The sequence below is a fragment of the Carassius auratus genome, chromosome 50 (assembly GCF_003368295.1).
Source record: "Carassius auratus strain Wakin chromosome 50, ASM336829v1, whole genome shotgun sequence".
NCBI classification, from domain to species: Eukaryota; Metazoa; Chordata; class Actinopteri; order Cypriniformes; family Cyprinidae; genus Carassius; species Carassius auratus.
The window spans coordinates 617,001-632,176 of NC_039292.1; the positions used below are offsets into that span (position 1 = coordinate 617,001).

The 15,176-nt window shown below is 37.1% G+C and overlaps 1 protein-coding gene across 1 annotated transcript; it reads left to right on the forward strand.

The window, feature by feature from the left end:
* Nucleotides 1-702: 702 nt before the first annotated feature.
* Nucleotides 703-14,963, forward strand: LOC113066549 (N-acylneuraminate cytidylyltransferase B-like). The gene is made up of 8 exons (XM_026238439.1): nt 703-1,246; nt 5,089-5,231; nt 5,895-6,050; nt 6,180-6,313; nt 12,292-12,386; nt 12,461-12,632; nt 13,208-13,373; nt 13,898-14,963. The coding sequence occupies exons 1-8, from the start codon at nt 1,053-1,055 to the stop codon at nt 14,110-14,112; spliced, it is 1,275 nt and encodes a 424-aa protein (XP_026094224.1). The 5' UTR covers nt 703-1,052; the 3' UTR covers nt 14,113-14,963.
* The last annotated feature ends 213 nt before the right edge of the window (nt 14,964-15,176 follow it).

Here is a 15,176-nt window from a genome sequence, read left to right on the forward strand (position 1 = left end):
ATAGATAGATAGATAGATAGAATATTGTCTAATAACTTCAGTAATACATATTTCAAGATAAACACTAACTGGACTGAAGCAACTTAGTTTACTTGATTATCCGTACTTCATTTTTAGAAAAAAATATGTTAAAATGTAAGTATTAAATATAATAAGTCAGCTTTTGAGGAACATTGATTTGTTCATTTATATCATCGTTGTATTGCATTGCATTACGTGTTTTCCTTCGATGTTTTCTCTCGGAAAAGAGTAGAAGTGTGACCTTGACATTCTGGCTAAATTCACTCATTGGCCTCTGACCATCATGGCCTCCTAATATCCCTCATATCCGTCTCCTCTCCATCCATCAGTAAGCTGGTGTGTGGTGGGCGTTCTGGCGCAATGACGTCGCATCATCTAGGCATGTTATTGGGAAATAATCTATAGAGTGAAAACTGATATTTGCATGCATTTTATGTAAGTGGTTTGTTATGCTATATGATGGAATCTTCTTACTAAATAAGCGAGAAAATCCTGACGCAATACGATCTAAAAACACGTTCAAACATTTTAAAAGTGTTTTACATTTTTGCATTAAAAAAACAAAAAAGTTACATTTCTGTAATTTCATACGCCAGGCTTTATTACATTATTATAAAGATTCCGCCTAGAAAGATAGATCACAAGTAGCTTGTCTTCTTTTCGCTCGTTGTGTCACTTACAGGTGTTCCTCCTCCTCCTCTCGCGTTATCTGGATAGTAGCTTTTGGACATCTATCAAGAGCTGTTTGCTCACTCTGAGTGACTGTTGTAATTCAGCACACGTTGTCATTGCGTTTCTCGAGTTTAGATGAATGTCTCAGAGATCGCAGAGTGATACGAGACACATAAAAGTAGCGCAGCGTTTGCTCGTGACGTTTATTTACGATTCAGAGAGACCCGTATAAAGCCTTTGTTTGATTAAACTTCAGCATTTCATCTCTCGAATTAATAATCTTATCAATTAAAGAATTTATTCTCATATACGAGTGTCCAGTCCGTATAAAGAGCAGTGTTTGTGTTATTTCCGCGGCGATGGAGAGTAACATGATCGACGAGGTGATCTCAGGTGTCTCTGACCCGTCCGCCCGAAAGCCTCACCGGGCGGCTCTGATTCTGGCCCGCGGTGGCAGTAAAGGAATCCCTCTGAAGAACATCAAGAATCTGGCCGGTGTTCCTCTCATCGCCTGGGTTCTGAGAGCTGCCTTGGATTCAGAAGTCGTTGACAGGCAACTATATTTTATTCTTATTTTCTTATTTTTATTTTCTTTAATGATGGCTTGAATATGAGTTTGTTGTTCGCTACTTTGACTTTTATGTATAAAAAACATTGAAAATAAGTGAAATGCTCATGAAAGGACACACTGTAAGAAAAAAAAACATATCTACTCGATAAAAATGAGTCAACAGATTACAAGCAATATTATTAATTAAATTTCACAAGGTTTGGTATTGAGTAAAATGAGACCCTTAATGGTTATTCATTTAATATGAGTAGATTTTAATAGAAAACAGCACATAATTAAGTATAATCTAAAACAAAAATATTGAGTTGTTTTTGAAAAAGCTAAACTCCCTAAAGTGTACATAGTACTAATAAAAATTAATTAGATTCTACATATCATAATTGAGTAATCATCATCTACATTAATCTGCACATTGATTTGAATTTAATCAATGCAATTATTATTGATTTTTGTTTGTCTGCAGGACCTTTGGGTCCCACTGGTGAACTGATATTCCCTCTTGTGGTGGTGGTGATCTCATGCTGTCCTTCCTGGATCTTCCCTATGGTGGTGGTTCTTCATGCAGTGTGTATCACTTCAAGTGTGTGGTAGTGTGATCTGAGTGCACTTTGGTGTGTGTTTGTGTGTGTGCTCTTGTAAAACCAGACTCCATTTTGTTCCTGCCGATGGGAGCCTCAGACCTGCTGATATTTACTTTATTTGGTTTTCATATTTAAAATTAATTTTCCGTGATTGCCCACATTCATTGTTGTAATTGTTTTCCTCCATTTAAAGTGGGGTCTCATGCTGTCACCTCATTCAGACTATAAGTCGAACCTTAGTATAAGTCGCATAAGTCCAAAAATACGCCATCACGAGGAAAAAAACATACAAATCACACTGGATTGTAAGTGGCATTTACAGCCCTCTCGCCGCTAGACGGTAATGTTTTCTCTTGGTTAATTTCTCTCGGGTCATGTCAAATAAATTTTTATTAAGTCGAAGGACCAGCCAAATAATAAAAAAGTGCTAATTTAATGATTACAGTAGTTAAAACAGCTAAACTTCAACATTTTAGCTTTAAAATGCCACATGCAGTAGCTAATATTAAGAAATATTTTGTGGTTTTACTTAAAAAACAAACTTTGAAGATTTTGAATACATAAGTTACATTTGTAATAGTGTATTTTCATTTAGATGTGGTATTTATTTGTGCAGTAAGATTAATTACTGCATAAATTAATTAAGATTTTTAATTAATAAATTCATTTTAAGAAAACATGGAATAGATTGTATAATATGCTGTTATAACAGCATATTATATAATCTATTCCATGTTATCTTGGAATAAATCCAGTTTTTTTTTTTTTTATCCATTTCATAATTTGTTTATCCAGGTTGAGCTTAGACCAAGAGCAGAGAAAGACACTCACTCAAGTTAACTTTAAATTACTTTTAAGTGCCCCAAGTCAGATAGTCACATACTATTTTTTTTTTTTTGTTTGTTTTTTTTGTCAATCAACCCTCAGAAGAAGACAAAATACCTGACAGTACAGAGAGTGTTTAAGTTGAGTGTTTAAATCAACAGTACACAAAGATGGCACAGACAGTCTAGTTTCCGGGCGCCGATTGCTTTGGGCCGGGTTTAGTAAAAGTCCAAGGCCGTTTTTTATTTCCAGTCCGTCCCTGCCACTACATGCGTTCTTCTTACTAGCCCAGTGATATGGAGCCAGAAGAGTCTCAATAAAGATAAATGCACACACTACAGTCACATATGCACACATAGGATTCATACATGCACACACATAATTCATAAATACACACAGAGGATACACAAATGCACACAAAATTCACAAATGCACACACAAAATTTAAAAAGCACAGAAGATTCACAAATGCATACAAAATTCAGAAATGCACACAAAATTCAGAAATACACACACAATTTAGAAATGCAAACAACATTTACAAAAGCACTCAAGATTCACAAATGCACAGGACAAGATTCAGAAATGTATTTCTGATGCACACACACGTATATCTTGATTTACAAACTGCTTGCGGTCTGTGAACTTCACTGCATTTGTGTGTGAATTTTGAGACTCCCCTGACTTGGCTCGACACACAAATGCCTTTTTTTAAACAGGGAATGATCTGCAACCAATCAGATATCTCCCTTGTTTTAGCCAATCACAAGAATGCACCCCACGTGGGGGATTGTTTACTTATAAGCCAATCAGCGAACGACTCACTTTCCTCACGCAGCAAACGACTCACTTTCCTCAGCGAACGACTCACTTACCTCACGAGTCACGCAGCGAACGACTCACTTTCCTCACCCAGCGAGCGACTCACTTTCCTCACGAGTCACGCAGCGAACGACTCACTTTCCTCACCCAGCGAGCGACTCACTTTCCTCACGAGTCACGCAGCGAACGACTCACTTTCCTCACGCAGCGAGCGACTCACTTTCCTCAGCGAACGATTCACTTTCCTCACGAGTCACGCAGCGAACGACTCACTTTCCTCACCCAGCGAGCGACTCACTTTCCTCAGCGAACGATTCACTTTCCTCAAGCAGCGAAGTTGAGCGAACGATTCACTTTCCTCACGCAGCGATCAACTCACTTTCCTAAGCGAACGACAGCCGGAGACCCACTTTTCGCAGACAGAGAGCCACTTTCCTCTCGCAGCGGACCACTGACTCTCTCTTCATGTAGGGACTGAATATTATAATTAAAGTGACTTCTATATTGCATCCAAAAGAATATTTAGATATATTTAAATATTCAAAAAGGTTTAAACATTTTTTTTTTTTTTTACTTTCATTAAAATATTTCAATAAAATGAAATAATTGCCTATTGCAAATTTATGAATCCATGGTTAACTTTTTTTCTGCAGTCACTGGGCTATATGTATTGAGACATTTTTAAATTTATATTTAGTAAAAAATAATAAAAAATAAACCTGAATTGTAATCTAAACATCTGTATTTTCATACAATTTAATACAATTGCTGTGTGAACACGTTCATGTGATTGGCTTATAAGTAAACAATCCCCCCCACATGGGGTGCATTCTTGTGATTGGCTAAAAGAAGGGAGATATCTGATTGGTTGCTGATCATTCCCTGTTTTAAAAAAAAGCATTTGTGTGTGGAGCCAAGTCAGGGGAGTCTCAAAATTCACACACAAATGCAGTGAAGTTCACAGACCGCAAGCAGTTTGTGAATCAAGATATATGTGTGTGTGCATCAGAAATACATTTCTGAATCTTGTCCTGTGCTTTTGTGAATCTTGTCCTGTGCATTTGTGAATCTTGAGTGCATTTGTAAATGTTGTTTGCATTTCTGAATTGTGTGTGTATTTCTGATTTTTGTGTGCATTTCTGAATTTTGTATGCATTTGTGAATCTTCTGTGCTTTTTAAATTTTGTGTGTGCATTTGTGCATTTTGTGCGCATTTGTGCATCTTGTGTGTGTATTTATGAATCATGTGTGTGCATCTATGAATCCTGTGTGTGCATATGTGACTGTAGTGTGTGCATTTATCTTTATTGAGACTCTTCTGGCTCCATACAGTGATAACAAAATAAGTTTTCTTACCTAAGTCAACCAGTCAAATTTTGCAGGATGCAGTAATGTGTAAGAAAATGAGCATTCACTGTCTGTAGGCTACTCTGTTCAAATGTCTTGTAATGAAATGAAAACTGATTTATTCTTTTAAAATAAGATTTTAAAAGTATTTTAGTTTATTTTGTCGTTTTGTAAGTAAAATACGCTATATAGTAAAATGTTTTCAACAAGAAAGAAAGAAAGTCAAATCAGTGATGTTATGTCTGGCAGCGTGTGGGTTTCCACGGATCATGATGAGATCGAGCGCGTCGCAAGAGTCTGGGGCGCAAAAGTTCATCGGCGCAGTCCTGAAGTGTCCAAAGATTCGTCCAGCTCACTGGAGACCATCCAGGAGTTCATCCGAGTGAGACCCGGTGAGACAGTCGTTTTTATGTCTCTCAAAATTGCTGACATATAGATGAGGTAACCTTACAATGTTTTCTTAGCAGATAATACTTAAATCTTATCATAACATCATTATGAAAATACATAATATTATTTTACAATAAAAATTGTGGAATGAATAATAATACTATTTTACTAATACAAAATGAATATGAACATGATTCCATGATAAAAACATGTTAGCTTACAATGTACAGTCAAATTTTACATTTGCAATTCATGTACTTTATAAGAACTGGAATGGTCCTATATATCTAAAATATATAATTTTAAAATATATAATTTTAAAGATTTTAGGAAAAGGAAAAATGTTGCTAGTAAATTTAACAAATTAATTAAATTAACAAAGTAATGGCTAGTAACACATTGAATGAAATATGAATTTTTAAGTAGACCAAGACATTTTTGTTTTGATTTTGTAAGAATTTTTTTTTTTTTTAATTTAAAAAATAATGTTAATATAATTTTGGAATGTATGAAATAAATAGTATGAATCTGTGTAACTTAAAGAGGGAGAACAATAATATAAAGCAATTACAAACATAAAAAAATGGCAACATGTGAGGGATTTAAGGGCCCAGAAAGGTCTAAATTTTAATGTCTTGGCTCTTTATGTTCTGGTGGTGTTTTAGAGGTGGACATCGTCTGTCATATTCAGGCCACGTCTCCATGTCTTCATCCTCATCACATCAGAGAAGCCCTGCAGATGATCACTGAACAGGGCTGTGACTATGTGTTTTCGGTGGTTCGCAGACACCAGTTTCGCTGGGAAAAGACGGATAAGAAAGGTATCAAAAATATCTCATAAGGAAACAGTTGCAAATTTTTTGCTTTGTATGAAATGTTTATTTTGTTACTTGGCCAGTAATTCCATTTGACATTTTTGACACACAATTCTTCTTGATCACTGTAATTAGATGGTAAGAATCTGACATCTCCGAACCTTGACGTGGCACGCAGGCCTCGACGACAAGATTGGCCTGGAGAACTCTATGAAAACGGCTCTTTCTATTTTAGTACAAGAAAGGCTTGGGAAAACGGGCTTAAACAGGTGGGGCATTGTGAAAATATGATGACAAACCTGTACCTTGAGTTCTCATGTGAAATAAAGGTGAAAAACTATAGAATATTCTGACTCAGACTAAATATATATATAGCTTTTTAGGGGGTTAAGCAAACCAACACACAAATTGATCTAGCTAATAATAAATAAATAAAATCAAAATATATAATAAATAATATAAATTTTCTGAAAAGAATGCATGTCCCTTGATTTTTTTTTTTGAAGTTAAAAACATTGAAAATACTAAAAAGTTGTTAAGCACTACAAATGTAAAATTTCAGAGGTGCCACAAAAATATATATATTTTTTTATTTTTAGTTTGAACCTTATTAAAAAATAAAATAAAAATAAAATTGAATTATTTTGAGTTGATTTTAACACTATCTTAGAAAAAATATTTAAAAATCATTGATGTTATGATCATTTCATAATATGTGTAATAAATTATTATAATGAACAAAAATCAAATGTCGAGACATGAATAAATACACATTAAAGGTTTTCAGCTTTTGCAGTGATGGTGTAGATCAGTGATCCTCAAATCTGGCTCCCGACATAAACTTTCCTGCAGAGTTTATCTCTAAACCTAATCAAACACACCTTCCTGTGATTGTCTAATGCAGGGGTCTTTCTAAGATTTTCATTTTAGGGGGGCTCAGCCCCCGATAAGGGTATGATTAAAAAAATATTTTTTGACTATAAGGGCAGGGTTGTATACTACTAACCTTATTGCAATCAAAATATTGTATTCCCTGTATTCAATATATGGGAGTAGGAGTACTGACTGAGCCATATACAACACTGTAAAAATGAAAATGTGACCAGTCACTAAAAGATTTTGAGTTGGGAATGTAGATTTTATTTATTTATTTATTTATTTATTTTTAAAAGACTTCCTGATCCATTATTAGGACATTCATGTTTATCCTTTGATGATACCACTGCTTTTTCTTATGAAATTTACATGGAAATTGGCAGACAATTAAAACAACATAAGGGTTCAGTGGCTGCAATGAATCTTGGGAACACAGTGGTATTGTCTGTGAGAGGCTGTCTACGTTCTGTTCTCACCTGACTGCTGCTCATTTGCCGCACGACAAGAAAAAATGTTGTATATCCATCTACAATGAAATATAGCCCTTTTAATCAACAATACGGTTAGTTATACATCAAGTCATCACCTGAAAAATGATTTCATTTCAAATCATTTAACTAACCAGCTAATATTCATTAAGAATAAAAACAAAAAATGCATTAATGTAATTGTCTATTGGCAATATGTTTAATCTGTTCTATTTTTATTTCTATTTATTAAAAATAACAACATTAATTATCAATTTGCCACTTCTATGAATCAGTTACTTAAAGAAAATCACAAATCCCTTTACTCTACTCTTACTCTATTTTTATTTCTATTTATTAACAATAGCAACATTAATTATCAATTTGCAACTTCTATAAATCAGTTACGGCGCTACTAAAGAAAATCACAAATCCCTTTACTCTACTCTTTCTCTAATATATGTATCATGATACACTAATGATTCATTATTACTTAATACAAAATTATATTTAATAATACAAAACAAAATAACTTCACATGATGTTTCTGTATGTGCCATTTAGTGCTTTCAGACAATGATGTTTTGTCTTTAATCATTTCTGTGCATGCTGCATAATATAATGCCGAAATACACAATAATATGTTTTACATTTTAAAAAATAAATTAAAGTAAATCATGATCTTTTCTAAAGTTTGTTTTCATGGATGTTAGTTGGATTATTTTTGTTGGAAGAGGGCTGAAGGTGAACGCTGCGAAGACGTATTGGTATTGGATGCGTGCCCACACTCACGCCTTGTACTCTCTGATGTTTGCTCTGCTCGGCGCAGCTATGGATTGAAAAAACGTCTCTAGGTTACGCATGTAACTGTGTCGAAGCACTACGGGGAACACGTCTAGCATGAGCAACTCTGAATACCATGTGTAATCAGTCCAATGGAAGAGCATGACGTCACGGGCGGGGGTGACGTAAACGACCAGGAAGCTATAAAAGCACGCTCTGCGCTGCGCGGCTGGCGTCAGCTTCTAGTAACAGCAAGTGCCGGCCGCACCCTCAGGGGCCACACCCACAGCTTCCACAACTCCGGGCGAGGGTGAATTATTGTGCCCTGCACCTGTGAGAGTAGGTCTGTCTTGATCGGTATCTCCCATGGAGAGCCGTCGAGGAGCGAGACCAGACCTGCGAACCATACTCGGCCCGGCCAGAACGTGGCTTCTAGCAACAGACGTCTGTTCCATATTTAATTTCCCAGGAATATACACTGCTCTGAGTGAGACCTGGGACCACACAAGGATGTGGTGTGGCAGCTTGTACAAGGGGAGCGAAAGCAGACCTCCCTGGTGGTTGATATAAGAGACCACCGATGTGTTGTCGGTAGAGCTGTAGTCAAGTCCAGCTTTGTCGAGTCCAAGTCAAGTCCAAGTCCAGGACTAGTCAAGACCGAGTCAAGACCGAGTCCAAAGAGTTTCGAGTCCAAATCAAGTCCAAAAGTTTTGAGTCCAAGTCAAGACCAAGTCCAAATGAGAGAAAAAAGGGTCCTCTTCAAGACCACATACTTAATTACTGATAATGTATGTGATGCGAGAGACAGCATATCTCCTATTCTAAGAAAATAATTTTACATTATTATTAGTAATGATCAAAAAGCATGTGCAAAGTAACAACCCTGTAGGACAGGGGTCTCCAAACTAGATCCTGGTAGGCCAATGTCCTGAAAAGTTTAGCTCCAACTGGCCTTATCACACCTATCTGGAATATTCTAGTGTGTCTAGTAAGAGCTTGATTGGCTGGTTCAAGTGTGTATAATTAGGGTTGAAGCTACTGTAACAGGGGCATTACACAAGATCCCGGGCCCTATGCAAAGGCAGTCCTGATGGGCCCCCATGTCCCCCACCCATGAAAATATCCAGGTAAAATAAAATATATTTCGGATTCATACTTTTCAAGGGCCCTCTCTTCCTTTGGGGCCCTGGTAATGAGTACTAGTTTTACCCCCAGTCTGACCCTGGGATCAGAGTTTGGAGCTGTAAAGTCAAATTATTTTTATGTACTTTATTTTCATTTTATTTACTTAAAACTGCTTTTGCTGACATTATATCTGTGGTCAAAAATTAAAATGACTGATGCCTTGGCACAGTGCACACACACATGCAAAGCTCGGGATATGACAAATGCGCGTAGCAAGGCTAGAAGGGATACATTTGGCTCTACTGGGCATGCGCACATAAATACAGCGAATTTTTTGTCATACTATACTAGTTCTTGCATAGACTAGTCGAGCGCTGTTGGAAACAATCGACTACTCCAGCATGCACTAACCATAATGCATACAAAGTGTCTGCAAGTACGACGTGAATTTTAGAATTACAATATTGCGTGGAGCTGTTACTTTCTATGACCTTATCTATGTTACATGTAAAAATAAAATATGTAATGTAATAATTAGGGTTGTGCCTGAAGCCATTAAGTAATTGCTGCTTTATTTTCTTTCCATTAAAGCAAATTAATCTTTCTCTAAGCTACTGCAAAATCATAAGGCGTAGGCTAAGTAAGTAGCTATTGCCAAACTGCACAGCATCCTCCTCCCTGTGTTGATCATCAGATAAAACACATTAAAATACAATTTTTTGGTAAGAAAGTCCATCCTGCAATTCATATTGCAAGATGCATTTCCTTGCACACTCATTATTATATCAGCAAAAAGCAAGCATACATGACAGTCTCAACTGGCGTACGTGACAGTTTCAACTGTTGAGCAAATGTTAACATCATACATTTCTTATTACCGCCTCTTGATGTCTAACAAATTGTATATCTCATTGTTACCTTTTAAGGTTTTTCTGGTCTTGCAACAGAGGTTTGCAATCTCAAGGCCTCGATATTATTTGCCAGAAACTGCAACTCCAAATTAATTTAACCAACTTAATCAAGTTAATCATTTCTCTCATCATTTTTATTATCTTCTTGTTCATGTCTTCTTGTTTTCGCATCAGTTGAATTATTCTTCTTATCTTAGAAACATTTTTCTACCAGTTGATCTCATCTTCTGTTTTTCTCGACATTTGTCTTTCTTCTTTTCTCGTTTGACCTTCTTGCTCCAGTCTCTCTGGAGGCCTTCAACCAGTAGATCATCAAAATCAATCTTTAATTTACCTGGTTCATTATTACAGTTACCTAGTGAGACGCGATTGGGAATATTGTGATTGGGGGACCCCATTTCTAAATTGGGAATCTACCAAACAAGCTCAAAAGTCACAAGTGTAAGGTGAATGCGAAAGCGGGACCAACACCGCGGGAAAGGCTGGCCTTGAGAAGAGTCCTCTGGTGCAGGCAGTCGGCTTTTCAAGAGCCGAAACAGTTGTTTCCTTGTTGTTAAAATTAAAAATAGTTTTTAAATATTATTGGATGTCACTGTTCCCACCAGTAGTTGCACAAGTTAAGGTTACGCACGATGATGAAAGCACGTTAGGGCTAGCCCTCCCGGAACTCATTGAGATTGCATTGAAGTGGCTGCAGTTCGAAAAAAAAGATATTTGAATGGAAGTCTATGAGAGCATTCTGGGCGATTCACAGTTTGACAGAAATCGCCCAAAAAGGGGCGGTACTACACAGAACGCGACTCGACGCTGATTTGACTATTTAGAGGCAGCAAAAACAGTCTAGAATAGTGAAATCTAGCGTAACACTGGTTGAATGTAAAAGAAAAAAAAATCCCTCCCTTTCCTTTGGTGGTGCGTCGCCCAATCGCCCTAATGGAGAAACCGCCACTGCTCTCCAGGTGGCTTCTCGCAAGTTAGCCCCCAGCTTCATGGGGCCGTATCAGATCACCAAGGTATTGAGTCCGGTGGTGGTAAAGCTCAAGTTACCTCCCATACTTGGTCGGGTACACCCAGTTTCTCGGGTCAAGTCTGTTTTTCATTCTCGCCTTTACCCATCTGCTACTAACCCTCCCCCTTCCCCTCCCCGTCTAGTGAATGGTTCCCCAGCCTTCACTGTCAGGAGGTTGCTGGATGTCAGACGTCGAGGTCGGGGATTTCAGTATCTGGTGGACTGGGAGGGATATGGTCCGGATGAGAGGAGTTGGGTCCCAGCTCTGGATATTCTGGATCGGTCGCTGATCGAGGACTTCAACCGGCAGTGTGGTGGTTCCTTCGTCTTCCCCCTCTTGTTTCAATATTATCTTGTTATTGGTCACCATCACCTGCTCTGCATCATGACAATCACTCCTTCTCTATTTAGTCTCCTCATGTGTGCTGTCTGTTGTCAGATCGTCGTGTTGTTCTTGTTCATGTCTCAGCTTTGACCACACCTTTTGTTTAGCCTGCACAGAGATCTTGCCCGTTTTGTTTTCATCCTTTAGTTTAGTTTTTTCCCTCTTCCTCCTGCTTTCAGGCAGGGCTACTCTTCAGCCTTCCGTGCTTGCGATCACCGATCGCTGTCGCTCCTCTTCTTTGCCGCACCGCAGCGCGCCCCCAGTTCCCCGCCTCAACAGCGCCCCCACCTCCCTGTCAGTTTATCTGGGCATTGCATCAGTGGATTTCCAAGTGGAATTCGTCCAGACTACCCTGTTCCTGGATTGTTTTTGTTTGTTAATTTTAATTTTAATTTTAATTTTTTCTGTCCTTTGAAATTAAAGCACAACTAATAAATAAGTCCCAGTCTCGCTATGACAAGTCTAGAGAATTTTTTATACTATGAGGAACTTTTTATGGAATGGAAAGATTCCACTGATGTTAAAGTTTCTTTCTGGAACCATCAATGCCAATAAAGAACTATATTTTTAACAATGTGCCATCAGCTTTTATTGGAGATAAATTACCTGAACTAAATTAAAATTTGTTTTTGTAAGAATGACCTGTATGTGAAACCTCGTCAGATATTTTGATCTGTTCTCTGTGTGTTAGTTGAAGAAGATGGCCTACTATGAAATGCTGCCTGAGTACAGCGTTGATATCGATGTGGACATCGACTGGCCTGTCGCTGAGCAGAGAGTTCTGAGGTGAGCTGTTAAGACAAACTCTGTGGCCAGACAGAAAGCATCAATGAAGATAGAAATGCTGCCCTTTCCTGCAGGTTTGGCTACTTTGGCCGAGAGGAGAAAGCGGCGGTCAGGCTGTTTCTGTGTAAAGTGTCTGGCTGTTTGACGAACGGACAAATATTCACATCGGTTTCAGGCGAGGACCATGTGGCCATCAATGCTCGAGATGTGGCAGGCATACAGATGCTGCAGAGAGACAATATAGAGGTACAGTTGTGTGGGCTGGTAAACATAATTTGATATGGTATAACTAGCAGTGAATGGGAGCCATCAGAATGAGAGTCCAAGTTTCTTACAAACATGCAGCTTTTCATTTCACTAGACGTTATTGATGGACTGGAGTGGTGTGGATTACTTGTGGATTATTGAGATGTTTTTATCAGCTGTTTGGACTCTCATTCTGATGCCTATAAGTATTTTCAGTTACATTTCACTAGGAACCAGAAAAACAAAAAGTAGCTGAAAATGTGCTCAACAGTCCAAACAGCTGATAAAAACATCACAATAATCCAGAAGTAATTCACACCAGTCCTGTCCATTAGTTAATATCTTGTAAAGTGAAAAGCTGCGTGTTTGTAAGAAACTTGGACTCTCATTCTGACGGCACCCATCCACTGGTGAGCAAGTGATGTAATGCTGAATTTCTCCAAATCTTTTTACATTAAGAAATAAACTCATCTACATCTCGGTTGGCCTGAGGGTGACATGTCAAGTTCTGAGTAAACTAATCCTTTCAGATTTTAGTTAGATTATTCTTAACTTTTGTTCTTCTGTGTGTTTAGGTGATCCTCATATCCAACATCAATGAGCCGCTGTCCAGGGGTCTCCTGGAGAAGGTTGCCCAGTTGATTGGCTGTGGACTTCAATTTGTAGAGCATCAGAATGGGTTTGAGATGGAGATGCTGATGATGGAGAAGAAAGTGTGTTGGGATGAAGTGGCCTTCATGGGTGAGTATGTCATGTCAATATGATTATTAAAAAAAATCCTCAGCCTAATTTAAGCTTGGTATGTCTACTGCTAATTCGTTTCAGGTTTCAAATGAGCTTTTCTCCCAACCATATATAATTAGTGACATTTTGCTGTTATAACAACTTGCATAGGCCTATATAAAGATATGTACAGCAAATATACACATCAGCAGATATGATTCAAATGAGTTAATTCTCTTCTGAATTTTCAAGAGACAGTTCAGTTAAACAAATGTCTCCCAAGTTTAAAAAATAAGTTTTTATCTGAATCATATCAGTCTTACTCCTAAGATTTATAATGTTTTATGAACAATTTAGTCTATTGCTGAGCGCCAAATTCACTTAGAAATAAAGTAATCACTAAAACAAATTGGAGCTCTTTTTTATTATTATTAATAACGCTGTGAGGTAGCAGGTTTGTTTGGTAAAGAAACCAGGAACCACTGGAGCCTGTAAAATGATCAGAATTTGTGGTGAGCAGCGTGTGTTATTGTCCCTCACAGGTTCAGAGTCTGAAGACAGAGAGATCCTGTCTCAGGTGGGACTGAACGGCGTCCCGTCTGATGCACCCGTGGCGGATCTCATCGCAGCCAAATACATGTGTCAGAGACCCGCCGGAAACGGAGCAGTTCGTGAATTTGCCGAGTACATACTGATGCTGAAGAAAAAGAGCTTGATGCCGGTGCACCAGGAGAACATTGACAGGGCCAATTTCTAGATTCCAGTTCCTATTTCGTATTTCTTTACAAAATAACCCTAACAGTCAGTTTGAGTCGCTATAATCACATGACATTGAATCTAACTTGGTGGTACTATAGGAGAGGGTTGAGAAACCCTGCTTGATCTTTATATATTTACATGTTCTTTCAAATGCAATATTCATTTACTTATCACCAATCATTATGTATTTATATTTAATCTTATACTGTCTCCTCACAATTTAGTAAATGATGTAAGGATGTTAGTAACTGAAGTAAGGAATCATCCTCATTTTAATTGAAGAATTCATTTTTGAAATGAAGAAAGACAAATTGAATGTGCAAGGTGTGATTATGATTATTTATGTACTTGCCTAATATATATATATAGCTTCAGCAATAATGCATTAAATTACATTAAAGTGATTTACCTTATAATGTTACATAATAATGATATTACATATAAATTATATTGTTTAAACTGTTCTTCTGATCTTCTTATAATGTAACTGTTATTTTTATTTTATTATTTATTTGAAATTTCTCAAAAATCTATTGTTACAATGTGATGAAGAATAGCATGCAAGAACTGTTTCAATTTAATTGCATTTCCTGTAATTGCATTTTTACTAGTAGGAATTTGGTTAGAGGGAATTATTATTATTTAAAACACTATTATGGTGGGGTTATGACTATAATCATAATATCGTGTTTATTCTACAGGCATACATTAGTTATTTTCTGTGAAATGAAGCTTTAATCCTCCTGTTGGTTTCCATGCAATTTCTCAAAATTCAACACCATGGAAAAAATGTTAGATTCATATAAAATCAGAAAACCTCTTTAAACATTAAATATGGGAAATTATGAACTCCTTTATTTTATCTTATTTTTTTTTAGGGGATATTTGACCCACAAATTTTAGTTCCGAATTAGCTGATTATTTGCTCACAGATACAAATAGATGAAGTTTGAAAAATGGAGTCATTCATTTTGAGTAAAGCATTGAGTCTTTAAATTCTCATGCATTTTTTTTATTTTTCTTTTTTTTTTCAACAGTATACAATGGCACCAGCAGTGACCC

Coding starts and splice junctions, on each gene's coding strand:
- LOC113066549 (XM_026238439.1), top strand. CDS start 1,053: ATGGAGAGTAACATGATCGACGAGGTGATCTCAGGTGTCTCTGACCCG. Junction 12,387..12,460: donor GCTGAGCAGAGAGTTCTGAG/GTGAGCTGTTAA, acceptor CCTTTCCTGCAG/GTTTGGCTACTTTGGCCGAG. Junction 13,374..13,897: donor GGATGAAGTGGCCTTCATGG/GTGAGTATGTCA, acceptor TGTCCCTCACAG/GTTCAGAGTCTGAAGACAGA.